Here is a 15,337-nt window from a genome sequence, read left to right on the forward strand (position 1 = left end):
TCATCTTCTTCTCCTTTCCTTGACTATCTTAATTACTCAGCCTAAAGACTTTGTCATACCTTATCCTCACATATTTTCCCTGTATTTTTTCCAGAGGCTGCTGGTTGCTTAAGTATCTCAGCAAAAGGAATCCTCATCTCTCATCACTGCAGAGTGGCCAGGATCTTCAGGCGAGTACAGGAAAACCTGTTTTTAAGTAAATATTAACTTCATTGTCATGTCACATAAGGTCACAGCTCACTGAGAGGCTTCCATACGTCTGCACTTGCGTTTCAGTATTCAGTTACTGTGTTCAGTATGAGAAACTAAGGGGAAAATAATTGGGGATGTTTGTTTTCACAGTGTTTTCCACTGCAATAAATTCTGGAATCTGCTCAGGTAAGAGGTTTGTGCAAAATTAATTACTCAGATTTACTTAATGTATATTCTTTTAACTGCTGATGCTTTATTTTCTCTCTTTGCAATGCTTGAGAATATGAAATGATCACAAAATGACTGCTATTTAAATGTGTATAGGGATTTACAAAAAGTAGAGTGTAGTGAACAAGAGGAGTCCTTACTCTTCAAGAGCTTCCATTCTACGTCTGTCAGAGAGGAGTCAGTGAGTGAAACTGTAGATGCTTGTGTTCCAATTTTTATGTTGCTGATCCTTAGGAAGAGACTGGTTTTTTAGAAGAGAAGTGAAGGAAGACAGAAGGCACTTGAAGTAACTAGCAGGCTTTCCAAGTTTAAAGTCTGGCTGGAGATAGACATGAAGTTGGTAATAAGTGAAAAAGGTTAAAGCAATGGGGCTGGTACTTAGTTGGTATGTAGGATTCAGAACAGTATGTTGGAAGGACAAGATTAATATAACTATTGTGAAATTGGTTGAAAATATGGGAAACATAGCAGGAGTGTTTATAGAGTGCTAGTGATTGGCTGTAAGCATATGAACTGCATAAACCAGGCTGGTTGGATGATACCATACTACAGCTAATCATGTCTAACAAAGGCTGTCTTATTTTTACTTACAGACAGATACAATGGCTATTTATTCTTTTGGATGAGAAAAGTTGTTGTTAGCCCCTTGACATGAAAACACTTCTGGTGGTACGAAGCTTGGGTCCTTGCTTCTGCGCATTCTCCTGATCAGATGGAAGAGTGCCACCAGAGGTACAAACACACACGGAAGGAAAACTAACAGCACGCAGATGGCCTGTACCCAAGGTGGATAAACTTTCTCCTCTTTCATAGGGAAGCCTTCCTATGGAGATAAAAAAAGCAAGCAACAGAAATAATTGGTAGGTACATTTGGCTATGATTTTCTGTTTTCTTATGCTGTTACAGTAAGGATAGCAAAAGTTTTACTCTTGCTCTACAATAGCATTCAGTGGCCATGTCCTCTGTATACCCTTCTCTTGGGTCTAAAGATGGCTGTAAATGTTTTACAGTTTCAAAGATTTATAGCTGGAAGTGTGACACATTCCTAGGGATGCAGGGGTTGCCCAAAGTGTTACCCAACTTTCACCCTCTCTTGGTTAAGCTCTGATTATTCTTGTTAGCACTCAAAGCTTACCTGGTTTCAGCAATTACTGAGCATGCTCTTTGCCAAATAGGGAAGATTTGTGTGAGAGATTTCGAGGGAATGATGATAATGCAATTTCTGGAAGTCCATGACTATGAGTTTTATTTTGGGATGATAGATACTTAATGGCGTTCAAAGGAGCCACTGCTGCTGTGTAATGCTCATGCAGTTTGAGACCAGAATCGATCTTCAGACCCTTGCAAAGGGTGTATTTGAGAGGGATCCAAGAAACTGCAACTGATGTGAGACAGTGACATCCAGATCAAATGTTCTTAGCATTGACATGTCTTTTGGTGCTGAATTAGCCCACACTGTTCTCGGACCACTGCCTCCCTCCCTGTCTGCCTGTCAAAGGTACACATTCATATATTCATCAGGGCCCCAGTGGTACTGGTAGTTCTCACTGAGAAATGTTTTCATCCCTGGCATCTGTTATACAGCTCTAAAGCTCTGCTCATGCATTTGTTCCACCTCTGAACCCCCTGTCGGTATGGAGAGTCTGTGAGACAGTTCACTTCAACAGTTCTCTGCATTACACACGTCTGTAAGAAATAGGAAGCACAGAGTACGTGGGACTCCTCAAGAAGAGGCTCTGTGTAACATCTGTACGTACTGGAGCCTTCTCATTTGAGCATTGCATCACTTCAGGCTGCATTACATAGGCGAGCAGTAGATGGCAATGGTTTTAAAGGATCTGGTAAGGGAGAAAAATGTACAACTGTTGCTTTTCTTAGAAGTTTTGAAAATATTTGGGAACATACATATTTGGGGTTCCAGGCTGCATAGCTTGGCGGCTTCTGTATCTGAAGAGTAACAAAGGCCACGAAGACAATTAGCAGGAGCAGCGGACTAATAAACCTCCATGTGATCTGCCAGTACAGATTGGGTTTTCGTCCAGTCATCCATTTCACATCTTTACTGAACCTTTTAAGAGGAGGCATGTTTATGATTATGTCAGATCTAAGTGGTAACAGTTTCACTTTTTCATATTTTTCTGTAAGTTTTAAACACACGGTGCATCCCCCTAAATCTTTTCTATTCCATACCCTTCTTTAATAACTTACTGTAAATTTAAGTAAATAATAGTATCAATAAAGTAGGTCTTTATTGATCCCTACCAGGGATGAATGATCAGTTTACATTGTCAGTTTACATTACCAGAGCATGTAGTCTAAGATTTCTAAGGACAAATAAGTGATGAAAATATTACAGCAGTTCCGTGGAGTTATTGAAACATTTAAAAAAAGACAAAATTGTCAAGGGAACAAACATGGCTTGTTAGGAAGAGATCTGAATTAACCAGAACCAAATGAATCGAATCATGTCAGGGACAAAATTATTGGAAATTGAGCCAGCTTCCTCTGCAATCAGTAGTGGCAGTTTTTTGGACATGGAGCTGATCTTTTACATATACCTCTTACAGTTTTGTACATTGAATGGGCAGTAGATATATGGTTCTGGGTTTGATAGTTACATGATAACCTGTATCAATCAAGTTGGAAAGAGTTTTGTAATCTGGAATAGGAATTGTGATTTTTGTATGTGTTCAAACACCAGCTTTGTCTTCAATTCTGTTAATCTAACCAAAGATACTAGAAATTCTCTTGAGAACTAGGAAAAAGTGATTTGACTATGCTCGTATCTCGTAGTAACAAAGAGGAAAAAGTATCTGTATACTAGCACAACAGAGAAAACACAGGTACTGTGGAGTCCAGAGCCTGTTGTAGCATGTGAAACCAGATTTTGTCACTCATGGAAGATTGAAGCTAGCTGTATGGTATAGCACTGGTAAGTGCTACAGAAATAAGTTGATATTGTATACTTGTATGTAACATACATGGATTGTGAGGAAAATGTCTCTTATGAGAAAAAAAATCCGTGTTTCCAACATACCTTTTAATTTTATAGACATATGCAACCCCAATCACTTCAAAGAAAGCGATGACTAGAAGAGGCAATGAGCCTGCATATCTGTCGAAAATGTCAATCCAATAACTCCCCGAACCCAGCATAAAACACAGAGCAATGAGGAAGCAGATTAGACATATGATACCTGAAGAAAAAAAGACATCTTTGTTAATGGGGTACTAAACTGAACTTAGTGAGTATATTTTTGTTCTAAATTATTTTTGCTCTTGTTCTAGTGATTTTTTTTAATTCTCTCACACTCTACAGAGCTACAAGCAGCTGTTTTTAACTTAGGGGAGCTAATACCACTTCCCAGTTTTCCCCTGTGTGTTGGTCAAGAGGCATCACTCTGTTGCAGGAGGAATGCACTTGTGTGACTCAGAGCATCCTTCAGTTGTTAGTGCTTCCAGCAGATAACCTGGGCTGTGCTATGCTATTGCCCTATGTTAAATTTTGACTGATGTAGTGAGTTTCAAGTGCCCTCATTTCCATGCAGTCATAGGCTCAAAGCACAGGCAGTCAGCGCCTGAGAAGTGTAAGGATTCCCTGGATTTCTGCCCCACATTTCCTCAAAGGGCCCAGAGCTACAAATGTGTATGTCCCTTATGTCCCAGCATGTATGGTTTAGGTTTCACCACACTTCTGTACAGTCAGTTCCCCTTTAGCCAAGATACAGATTTGGGGTAACTGAGAGAAAAAGCAGAAAGGAGGGAAAGTGTTGCTGGATGCAGACATGGGCTGCAAATCAATTTGTATGTCCTTGTGCGGTATTACTAATTGCTTCTGACTCTGACATGGCCTTTGGTTCAATGCTCTCTAAAATTGGCTCCAGACTCACAATTGGAAAATGAATTTCAAAGTAGTATGGTTACCTCATCAAGTTGTAAATAAATTTATTTCTACATAGAAAGTTGTAAAAGGAGAAGGGTATAACTTAGACACCACAGGCAGACTCTAAAAAGACATAACAGCAATATTCCCTGTAAGAATTTAAAAGGGCATATTGCAGAAGCGTTAAACCGTTACTTCAAACTGCCGGAAATTTTTCTAGACCAATTTTTCTAGACCAGTTTCACAGTAGGGTCGCTCAGGGTCTCGCCGAGTCTGGTTCTTGAGGAGCAGGTTGGGCTCAGTAACTGTCTCTGGTTGAAAAGATTCCAGTTTTGGTGCAAGAACAGGATTGCATGCCCTCATTCCTTGGTTTCCAAGTGGTAATTTTCTACTTGATGTGTTCACAGTAGATATGAAATACTATGTAGCAGCATAAACCTGAATGAAATAGGGGTAAATGACCTATCTTACAGTTGTGACGATGTGGTAAGTTCGTGTGCAGGTGGTTATGGCACACCAGATGATGTCCCTAGTTGCCTTAATGTGACTTGTTTAGGTGCCAAAGGCTTAAGTGAAGATAAAGCTCTTCCTGATGTCTACAGCAGCTCAGAGTGAACTTGACTCCAGGAACAGCAATTTAACAAGCTTTCTCAGACTGAAACAGCTCTTGCAAGCTAAGAAAAAAACTGGCAAGGGCAATGTAATAGTGTCGTCTGGCAGCTTCTGCCATAATTCCTACCTCATCTATGTGCTTATCTTCTGCAAACACAATCCACTGCCCTTACTAACATTGTGAGATAGCTAAGTTAATATTACAAATTCTTAATTCCTCTATGGTATTTATTAAGCAGTTGGTAGTTTGTAGATCTATAAAGAAGCCACCTTCTTTGAACAAAGCAAAGCAAATACCTTACCAGATAATAGCTCTTTGGGTATTGATTTAGATATAATTCGAAGCTCTAGAAGAGGAGTGAAGACTCCCTCAATGTTCCCAAACATAGAAGAAAGGCCCAAGCTGAACAACATGATGAAAAACAGGATGGCCCAGGCCTGGGAGCCTGGCATGAGGATGATGGCTTGAGTGAAAATGATGAAAGCCAAGCCAGTTCCGGATACACTCTGCAGAATTCACAAACAGATAAATCTCACAGAGAGATGGGTCCAGAGTAAAGCAGATCTCAGAGTTGTGCCTGAAAGAGCAATTGTTTTGCTAATACCATCTTAAATAAGGTTTTTTAAAAAAATCTATGATGTAATAGCTGCTGGAAAGAAAAAGATGTAAATAAGGATATGATTGACACTCTAGCAGCAAAGGAGTTTGTGAGCTGTTGACACACAAAAACCTGTAATTATCAGAGCACAAAAGGCTAATAGGGAAAAACCCAATTTCAATCAAATTTCTTTGAATTCAGTCTCCCAAGGACAAGGATATTTAAATCTAAGCATTGAAAAATGTTAATGTTGCTCTAATTTGGAAGTAAAATATGTCAAACTGTAAATCAGAAATGGGTGCCATCAGAGGAACCCAGACAAAACAGAAACCAACTCGTGTCAGGACTGGAATGTCACCCTTGGACTTCTCCATCATGTGAGTAAAGCAGCCTATTTCACCATCATTGTGTATTAAGGCTATTGTGCGTTAGCAACACCCAGTCTCTAGCAAATGTGTCCAACCTTTTGTCCTAAGATTTTGTTTTATTTTTTTCTCAAGCTCCTTTCTTCCTTATTCTCTCCTCCAACCGTGGCCTTATTCTTTTCTCATTAGGTGGTAGGGACTTGTAACAAGGGAGTACAAATGGGTGAGCAGTAAATGAGAGTTACAGGACTGGATGGGATCACTGGAGCAAGTGAAATGAGGTTGGAGAAGTAAAAAGAGAAGAAACATCTGTGTTTAGTGATTGGGTAAATGTTTTAGCAGGGTTGGAAAAGAAGGAAAGGGAGAGGATCATGATGTATTCTGGCAGGGGGGAGGAGTCGGGGGAGGGGGGCGGAAATTAAAATATTGGTGCGATCCTGTGCAGAGAGGAGGAAAAATAAAAGGGAGAGGACATGAAGGAACAGAAAGGTGGGGAAAGGAAAATAAAAGAGAAGACAGTGATAAGATACATAAGATATGGTGGTCGTATATGTGATTGAGGGCAAACAGTGAACATTTTAGTAGACGTTTTGATACTTTCCTAAGTATGGCTTTAGGAAACTCCCATTCAGCATCCTTTTTCTATAATCTTTCAGCTAGATGTGTTTCCTCTGTTGTGCTTATCCCTTTGAACCAAAGTAGGACTGAATCTAGTGTCCATGGTAGGCTCCAGGTAGGAACACCTTTGAAGATTAGTTTGTCATAATAATGTGTAATTTTGCATGCCATACCAGACAGCTTTGAGTTCAGATTGTCCTATAGCAGTGTTGTTATTTCAAATTTTGAAAAATTGTTCTGTTTCATGATTATGTATAATATATTCATTACAAGTAGAGTAAAGTACAAATACTTACAAGAAAAAGGAAGATACCAGTCCTTCTACATATTTTGTTTAAGGGTTATGTTGTTGGAAGCAATTATGGTACCTGATCAAGAAATTCTTGAAGGTCACAGTTTTTCAGTTTGAGTTCAGCAATTTTTTCTGGATATGATGAATTTAGGAAGCTAATCCAGGCTGTATAGTTCTGTCGCATGATGCTTTCTTCCGGAAGATCAAATTCATTGATGATACTGATAATGTTCCTGCCAGAGAAGCCAACATATCATTAGTTTAAATGTTTGCAGATGATGTGTCTGGAAATGCTATGCTATGTATTCAGATGTTAATAGAAAGTTGCATTTACTTTCTGTGCTGTTATTTACAATATACAGGAAAATATTAAATGAGATATTAGATATAAAATAATTAGGAGAAAACACTCAGACTATTTAATGACTTCTCTTTCAGATACAAACTCCGAGTACTTTATGCAGATGCAGTCTTTCAAACATTTCTGGTTTTATTTTATCAACTCTCTAGACCATTTCCACCACTTGTGTTTAATAACTTAGTGAATCTGGTGGAGTAGGAAAAGTATTGGTTTTTTAACTACTTCTAATGCTAGTCTGAGACTGAGATGAGATCCTTGATGTACTGCTTGTAATGGATTGTTTTCTAATTTGTCTTGCTTCTTACAAACGCTATCCCTGATCATTCTTGCTTCAGTGCCATAACACTTTCTATTTTTCTGTTAGACCTCCATACAGATGCTTTTCCTTTTTAGTGAAAATAAGTTCTCTAAATGCATGTTTTTCAAATAACACATTATCTATTTAGGCATTGAAACCACAGTATAACACTGGAAACACAAGTTTCTCACCTGTCCAAGCAGTCCCAGTAGCCTGTGGTTGCTTTAAACCCCAAAACAGAAAAGACTGGGATGGAAGCGTAGAGGGATGTCATGCTGTTCACAATTGCTACTGTCACAGCATCCTTTTCACAGTCATTTCTAGAAATAGCATTTGAACAAGTGAACTCATTTAAGAAAAGGCAATATTTTATCTGTGATTGATTCAGGTATTTCTGCAAATGTTATATTTCTTTAGATTTATTTTTTTTTCCCCTTCCTGTTAGAAAATCTATTTGGCCTCTTAGAACGACAGCAGGTGTTATCATCCTTTAGAAAAATTAAGATCCTTTATAAATATCCTAAGGAAAGAGTTTTGAAAATTTTAGAAAATTGCACAAAATGCAGCAAGAATTTAGCCAATTTGTAAAGGTTGTAGTTCTACTTACTTTGGTGGATTGTAGCTTGAGAATGCAATAAGCCCTCCAAAAGCCAACGAGAGAGAGAAGAAAATCTGGGTAGCTGCATCAAGCCATACACGGGGATTTTTCAAAGTGTTCAGCTGAAATAATTGGAGTAAATGCATGTATTAGGCTTAAATTAAAATTTCTTTTTCTCTCCCAGTTCTCATAACTCATCTCTTACTTCTCTTCTGAAATTGTGAGTTGTGTTGCCATCTAAATACACTGAAAATGGAAATTAGTACAAAACATGTCAGTAAAGCAGATGTTTCTGAAGACATAATTTGGTCTATTTAAATATATGTAGCAATTATAGAATCTGTTTCATTGTATACCTTTTCTGTCTTATTATAAAAATGTCTTTCTAAATGATAGGCACTAGGTGTACAATAGGGACAGTACATTACATTTTTCCTCATTTTATTTCTTTTGGTTAATCCACATAGTGGGTAACTTACAGTTTAAGAATATTATCTTCCTAGAACTGTATAAACAAATACTAAACCTCCATTGTTTTAAGACACAATGTGATTCAATAGCTTTCCAAATTGACTTTTAAAAAAAAAAAATTAAATAAAGACTAAAAGCCCAAGCAGACAAGAAGTCGATACTCATTAAAAAGAGCATCTTAGATTCAAAGTACTGTGAAAACTGCAATAAAAGATAAAAGGGCAACATAGGAAAAAATAAGGAAAAAGGAGAAATTGACAGAGTGAAACTTGAATTTTGATGTAAGGGCAATGTGATAGAGGAAGCTAAATTAAAAAGGCAATGTTTGTTGGAGTACAGAGAATAATATGCAATTTTAAACAGCTGCACAAAGAAAGAATCTTACCATTAAAATCAGTCTTAAAAAAAAGATGAAACATAAGTAATGCACAAAATGTAAATATGCTCAATAAATATTAGTTTCCTGCAGAAACTAAGAAGTGGTGTGTAATATTCTTACCCTACCAGGTGAGTTACTTTCCCATCTGTTATCAAGTAGGGGGAATAGAAACCAGCATTAGTTAAGAATGAGTGTTTTAAAAACCAGCTGGCCCAAAAGTAACACCGGGGCTGTAGCGTATTTCACTTTCTTTTACATCAATCTGAGTCAAATCTGCATCCTAGTCATGCGAGGTGAGTTGTATGTTTTCTGTGTCCTGTCTATGTGCCTGTGCTATTGATGCTGGTACATGACTAAGAACATGTGTAGGAATGATCCTAATAGGGGCATTTGTAGGAAGGAGAGGTAAGGATGCCAAAAGACCCTTAATAGCGTTTTGGGTTGCTCTGACGCTGGCCTGAGATTGAAGAGCGAGAATAATGGATTCACCTCAGCGTGGATGGATGCAGTGAATGCCATTACTGCAGATGCTTTCTCCACAAGTGTGCCAGTGCTTTCACCACAGCAGAACTGGTATCACGTTTTGTACAACATAGCATAGCAAGCAGGTATGTGTAATCATCACTGGCTGAAATGCTTCAGATTAGGCAAACCTTTCCAGAGGTTTATTTTGAAAAATCATAACCAAACCCTCCAATGCCAGAGTGCTCACTGGTAGGACCTTGTGCAGGACCAGCAGAGCTGGATTGCAATTGCAGCACAGAAACCCAGCATTTGCATTGCTACATGGCCTTCACAGCCTGATTAAGTGCTGCCAAGTCAATTATCAGTGCTGATAGATGCGACTGTTACAAGTCTGGCTTTCTGATCGGGGGCTTCGGCAAAGGAGTCTGGAGATAGTTTACTTTGGTGCCAGATGGAATGCATTTATTGACTCCAAAAGATACTAATCAGCCTCCAAACTTGAAGAGATAGCAGACAGGCACGCATGCCATGACAATGTCATTATCTGATCTTAAGCAAATTATAAATGTATATGTTATTTTATATTTTCAGTAATATGGCATACAGATTCCATAAGCGCGTCTTCAGAAGAACAAATGTGCTGAAGCTAGAAACATGCGGATGAAGATACACAGCCAAAATGTTAATGAATGAGGACGGGGTAATGAGGAACGGAAGCATAATTGCGCCCTCCTGGGCAGTGAGGTGTTTGGGTACTTGAACACATGAAACACAGACAGAAACTTTCTTAAAACAGAATTAAAAAATATTGTGATCCCTGTGATGTGTAACTTTGGTGTAAAAACAGCTATTGCTTTTCTCATAAGCAAGTGGCCAACAAACAATACTGCACTTAAAGACAGCAGTTCATTAAGGTAATGCTTTCATTCTCCTTAATACCAGAAACAATATGGAGAGCCGAGATACCTTGAAAGGAGTTTTAAGTGTGCATTCACAGTAATGTATCAGGTGCAAAACTAAACTGCAAAATAGAGGAAAAAAATTACAAATTGCCCCTGTGATAGAAGATCTGGTGCCTGGGCTGCCTTTTTGTTTTTCTTGGCTATTCTCACTGCTGGTTAAATAGCTGCAGAGCTATGGGTGCAGGCATCAGATGCCCAATCAAGTTCCTGGAATTGTTCATTGCCAGAGAACCCCCAAATATTTACAGTCTCTGAAGCTCTTTCAGATGTGAAAGAAACTGGAGAAGGAGGCATTTGTGCTCCTGAGCCAACACAGATGTCCGCAGAAGCTAAAATGCGTAGAGACCGTTGCTGATGCTTGATGGGAACCCTTATCTGCTGCCTCTAATTATTTTTTTTTCCAAGAACCTTTCCAAAAGTCTCTGTTCAAGCTCCTGTGTTGCTTCATCTTTGTACAACTTCTGCTTTCCTCTCAAGTGCCTGTGAGTGTAACTTCAGTATCTTTGTTTTCTTGGCAGCTTCACTTTCCAGGTAGCCAAGGATTTAGAGAGGGTGAGTAAATCATCAGACTTCTCCATGTCTGAAAGTCAATAAAAAGAAGTATTTGTTATTTGTTCTAGAATTTAAGGTGTGAAAGTGTGTCAGATGGCAAAAAGCCAACTATGTATTTCTGCATGAAAATAAAACCACAGCCTGCCATATTTAAAATCCATATGCATGCAGTTATCATTTAATATTTATTAATGAGAACTAAAATACAAACTTGGAAAGTGAATAAACTTAAACAGTGATGGTTTGGAAAAAAGATTTAAATTCAGTTGTGTGATTATGATGTTGAAACTGGGTAAGATGTGACTTTTAGGACTAGGTATTACTTTCACAGATTTTTCAAAAACAGCAGTGAGGTGCAACAGTTACTCTGGTATGGAGTAACTGGTATGGAGTGGATGTGGGAGCTATTACAGAGAGACTACAGTTTGTGCTGCACTGCAAAGTTGGAAAAAAGTTGGAAAAGATTCTCTCCAAATGAGGGAAGAGTGTCAAGAAGGTTGATCTTTAAAATTTATTTTTTTTAAAAAAGCAAGCTAAAACAAGCAGTAGGTAAGCAAACTCTTACTTTATTTTACTAAAACTTTACAAGCTTCCTGCAAAAAGACAGGAAAAGAAGAAGAAAACAGCACACGCTTAAGAAATAATGCTTTACAGTTTTGTAAGCTAGTGTGGTCTGGGTGGGCCAGGTAAATCTTTGCCAAAAAAAACCCACAAACCAACAACCCCCCTGTACAACTCACTTTGGGACATCCCCTGTGGAGAAGTGTAACAAGAAAAACGCATGTATTTACTGACAGCAGTGTTGGGAATAGTTCCTCATTCAACAGGCTAACAGAAAAGGCAATACTGGTACTGCAGTTATGGGCTAAGAGGAAGGAGAGAGAAAGGAAATGTTGCAGTTGTATGCTTACTGTCTTTTTAAAGGCCCTGAAGTGCTACAATCCTCCATAGCAGTTGGTATGTTAGTTTAACAAAGCCATCTCTCTGTCTTACATTATAACTTTCTATGTAATAGCAACACCCATAGCAGAATCACTTACCGGGCCATTACATCAGCTTTTCCGTGTTTGTAGATAAGAACATAGTTTCATCCCCAAAACCATCTTCAGATTACTCTTCAAGGATGTCCCCAGGCTCTGCTTCCTCAAACCACATAATCGCTAACTGCAGGTTGATTGCAGCTGGATTTTCATTCTGACTTCTGGTGCCAGCCTATGGCTCTTCTTTTATGTCGATCTGCTCCCCCTCAGCACTGCAATACCTCCAGGCTTTTTGAATACATACAAATCTAGTTTTTGTGTTGTTCGCTGTGCAATGAGCACAAGTCCCAAAGGTGCCTGAGCAATGCCAGAGAAACTCTACAGCCGGGCTGAGACCAAATGACAACAAGCCAAGCCCTCTTCTGGTGGTGTGGTCTAACCTGCTTTCTTCATTAAGACATTGCACCAAGCATTTATTGTCCTGTCTGGGCCCTGCAAAAACGCAAATACAGGTCCTGATCTCCTGTAAAGACCACGATTGTCCTTTTTGAGCTCTGACAGCATTCTGATGGGTGCCCGTGCCACTGGGCTTCCAAGGAGAGGGATAAAAGACGTGTCTCATCTGAGCTTTCTCTTGCTGTTGTCCCTTTCCAGGCTGACATGTAACGTATCTCTGGGCTTCTTGGCTTATGTTTTCCGTAATGTCTGCATTCCTGTTGTAGGAAGGGAAAGGGAAATACCCAGTGCTCCTGTGTTGGGCAGCACTGCTGTGGCTGCGGAGGCAGAGGATGCTCCGAGACATCTGTGCTGCTGGGTCCTGCTTTTCCTCCTCTACACTCACCGCTTTGCCTTCGTGCTAAAAAGCTCCATAGAGCTGTGAGAAGCCTACGGTTCAGAGCAACTGCTTGGTGGGACAATTTGACTTTGCATTTGGGAAGGCTGCTAAGGACAGTGTAAAGAAGTCCTTCTGAAATGGCCAGCATATGGAGGGATCCTGTCCCTTTGAGAAGATGAGAGAAAATGGGAGAGGGGTATTCTCCAGCAGTTCTGTCTTTTAGGGGCAGCTACAGGGAGGGAGAAAAACTTCAGCTATGGAAAAACAGGGGTAGGAGAAAAAGACTTTCAACCTTAAGAAAAAAAGTATCACTTTGCAGTGAAATTCCTCAATCGTTTTCCTTGTGAATTCTTAAAAGATTAAAGTTTTGTAAATTCTGTAGCATTAGCAGGAAAATCCCATCTTTATCATGCGTAAAAGAGAGATAATTCTGTTTGTGAAATGTATCAGTTTCACTTACGCGTTCAAGACTGAGGCATCCATAACATACTCCATTTTCCAGTATTTTCTGATATGCTTTTACTGAACTGTTAAATACTTGCTGCTGCTTTTCTTGCTAAAGTATACTAAAATACTAAATCACTTCATCTGAGAAAAAAGTGCTTAGCTGAGCTCTTGGGTTGGGAGCTAGATCAGGAGTTGCTGGAAAATGAGTATAGAGTATGAGATCTGAGGGGGGGAAAGGAAAAATAGTATTTCTGACTATAGCAGCAATAGTTACCTTAGGAGTGAATAGGTACACCAGACCGTCAGTGGCTCCTGGTAGAGTGAGTCCATGAATAAGGAATATAGTTAGGACCAGGTAAGGAAATATTGCTGTTACATAAATTGCCTACAGCAAGAAAGTAAGAAGACAGACAGGTACTGACAATAACATCGATAAATACTATTTAAGTTACTGCAACATAAAATCCTAATAGTATGAAATAAGACAGCTACAGATAAACATTGCCATCTTTAAAAGAAGCAGAATGCGCTTTTGCAGAACATATTCGTAACAAAATTGCAACTGTGTGAGGGGAGACTGGTAGGGCAGAAGCATTTGCAATGGAAAAGGAGGGAAATCTCATTTTGAGCCACCTGTACCACTGTTACCAATTCACTGGACAAGGAGCACACTGAAATGGTGCTAGGGCGGTAAATGGGGAAGGCTTTCCTTGGTGGTGAAACTTGGTATCTGGAGAGCAAGATCCAAAGTGTGGGGTAATGGACTTCTCTGTCCTTTCCGTACCTTTCCTGTGGTTTCAATTCCTCGGATGGTGCAGAGGTAGACAATTGCCCAGCAAGTTGCTAAGCACAAAATGAGCCACCACTGTAACGTGCCACTCTCAGTGACATCGGGTGTTATGTTCAAAGTTTTCCTGTACCAAAAATAATTTACTGCAGTACTTTCGTAACATTCTTCGTTGAGCCCTGGAAAAAAAATGTGGCAAGCTTAAGAATAAGTTTTAAAATTGGTAATATTTTTCCCACCCCCTGTATGGTTAGGAAGCAATACTTTATACTAATGGAGAGTGGCAGGACAGTCTTTAGTAGGCTGCCAAGTCAAATACAGAAATGGACTAAACTGGCCTTTCTACACTGTCTGTAATGTGCAGGAAGACAAACTCTGTCACGGCAGACTGAGACTGCGAGACTTCACCAGAACATCACCAGCATTTCTACAGGCGATAACTTTCGAAATAGAAAGGCTGTCATACTCAGTGCAAGGTAAAATCTAAACTGTAGTTGCGGTCGAGACTATTACATTTTTTTGCTGTATGTCTACAAGTTGGTGGAGCAATAACAAGATTCAGGCACCTGAGGGTAACATCTAAGCCCAGGATCCCCTGGCTACATCATGGCCCTGGAGTGGGACGAGACCCTGACACCAGCCTCTTTGGTTCACGTTTCCAGGACTTCTGTGAGCAGGAACCTCACGTACCTGCTCCTGGGTGAGCAGGCACTCCCCAGCCAGCCTCTGTGCCTGGAGAAGAGGGAACCGGGAACACGACGTATGGCACGACCCATGCTCACCCCTCTGCCTATGTGCAACCTAAATGCCTGAAGAGGAGGTTGACAGAGGATCTTCAGGAAACCCACTGACCTGCTGTCTTTAACTGGAAACCCAAGTTCCCTGGGTGCTGCAGCTCCTGCCTTTGCTCCTAGCCAGAATCAGGTGTGTCCTGAGAGCATGAAGCAGGAGCTGGGGTTCGTGGAGCCAACAGATGTGGCACAGATAGCAATCCCTGTAACCAGGAGGTCCAGCACACAGCAAGACTGGGGAAGCTCTTTTTCCTTTCCCTGCCTGGTGAGACCTGAACGCATCTCTTCCTCTGCCTAGGAGAGCATGCTAATTTTCTTGCAGTGTCTCCTGATGAAGCTGCTATTTTGCACTCAATCCCACTCAAGTTTAGCGTAACTTTTTTTCCCCTCCTTCCTGGATTTCAGGTCTAGTTAGCTTTGGCTATCAGCTCCTGCTTGGATTACCTAAGGCACTGAGCAGAGTAGCTCAGTGGCAGGGGTAGTAGTAGCAGTAGCTCACACAGGGCAGTTTGCCACTCTCCTGCCGTGAACAGCTGATAGTCCAGGCTGGAGAAAGGACAGCTCATTCTGCTTGCATGGAAGGGTAAGTCAGCCATCCTGTCATGACTCTATGAAGGGAAAG

The 15,337-nt window shown here is 40.1% G+C and overlaps 1 protein-coding gene across 1 annotated transcript in view; it reads right to left on the reverse strand.

The window, feature by feature from the left end:
* Positions 1-1,030: 1,030 nt before the first annotated feature.
* Positions 1,031-15,337, reverse strand: part of SLC6A18 (solute carrier family 6 (neutral amino acid transporter), member 18) — a 29,387-nt gene continuing 15,080 nt past the window's right edge. Inside the window, exons 4-12 of the mRNA XM_009695571.1 lie at positions 13,922-14,103; positions 13,412-13,522; positions 8,056-8,168; positions 7,640-7,768; positions 6,866-7,022; positions 5,218-5,422; positions 3,458-3,617; positions 2,326-2,488; positions 1,031-1,243 (exon numbers count right to left, since the gene is read on the reverse strand). Of these exons, the coding sequence (XP_009693873.1) occupies positions 1,031-1,243; positions 2,326-2,488; positions 3,458-3,617; positions 5,218-5,422; positions 6,866-7,022; positions 7,640-7,768; positions 8,056-8,168; positions 13,412-13,522; positions 13,922-14,103 (1,433 nt within the window). The remainder of the gene's footprint in view (positions 1,244-2,325; positions 2,489-3,457; positions 3,618-5,217; positions 5,423-6,865; positions 7,023-7,639; positions 7,769-8,055; positions 8,169-13,411; positions 13,523-13,921; positions 14,104-15,337) is intronic.

The sequence above is a fragment of the Cariama cristata genome, unplaced genomic scaffold (genome assembly GCF_000690535.1).
Source record: "Cariama cristata isolate BGI_N322 unplaced genomic scaffold, ASM69053v1 scaffold90, whole genome shotgun sequence".
NCBI lineage: Eukaryota > Metazoa > Chordata > Aves > Cariamiformes > Cariamidae > Cariama > Cariama cristata.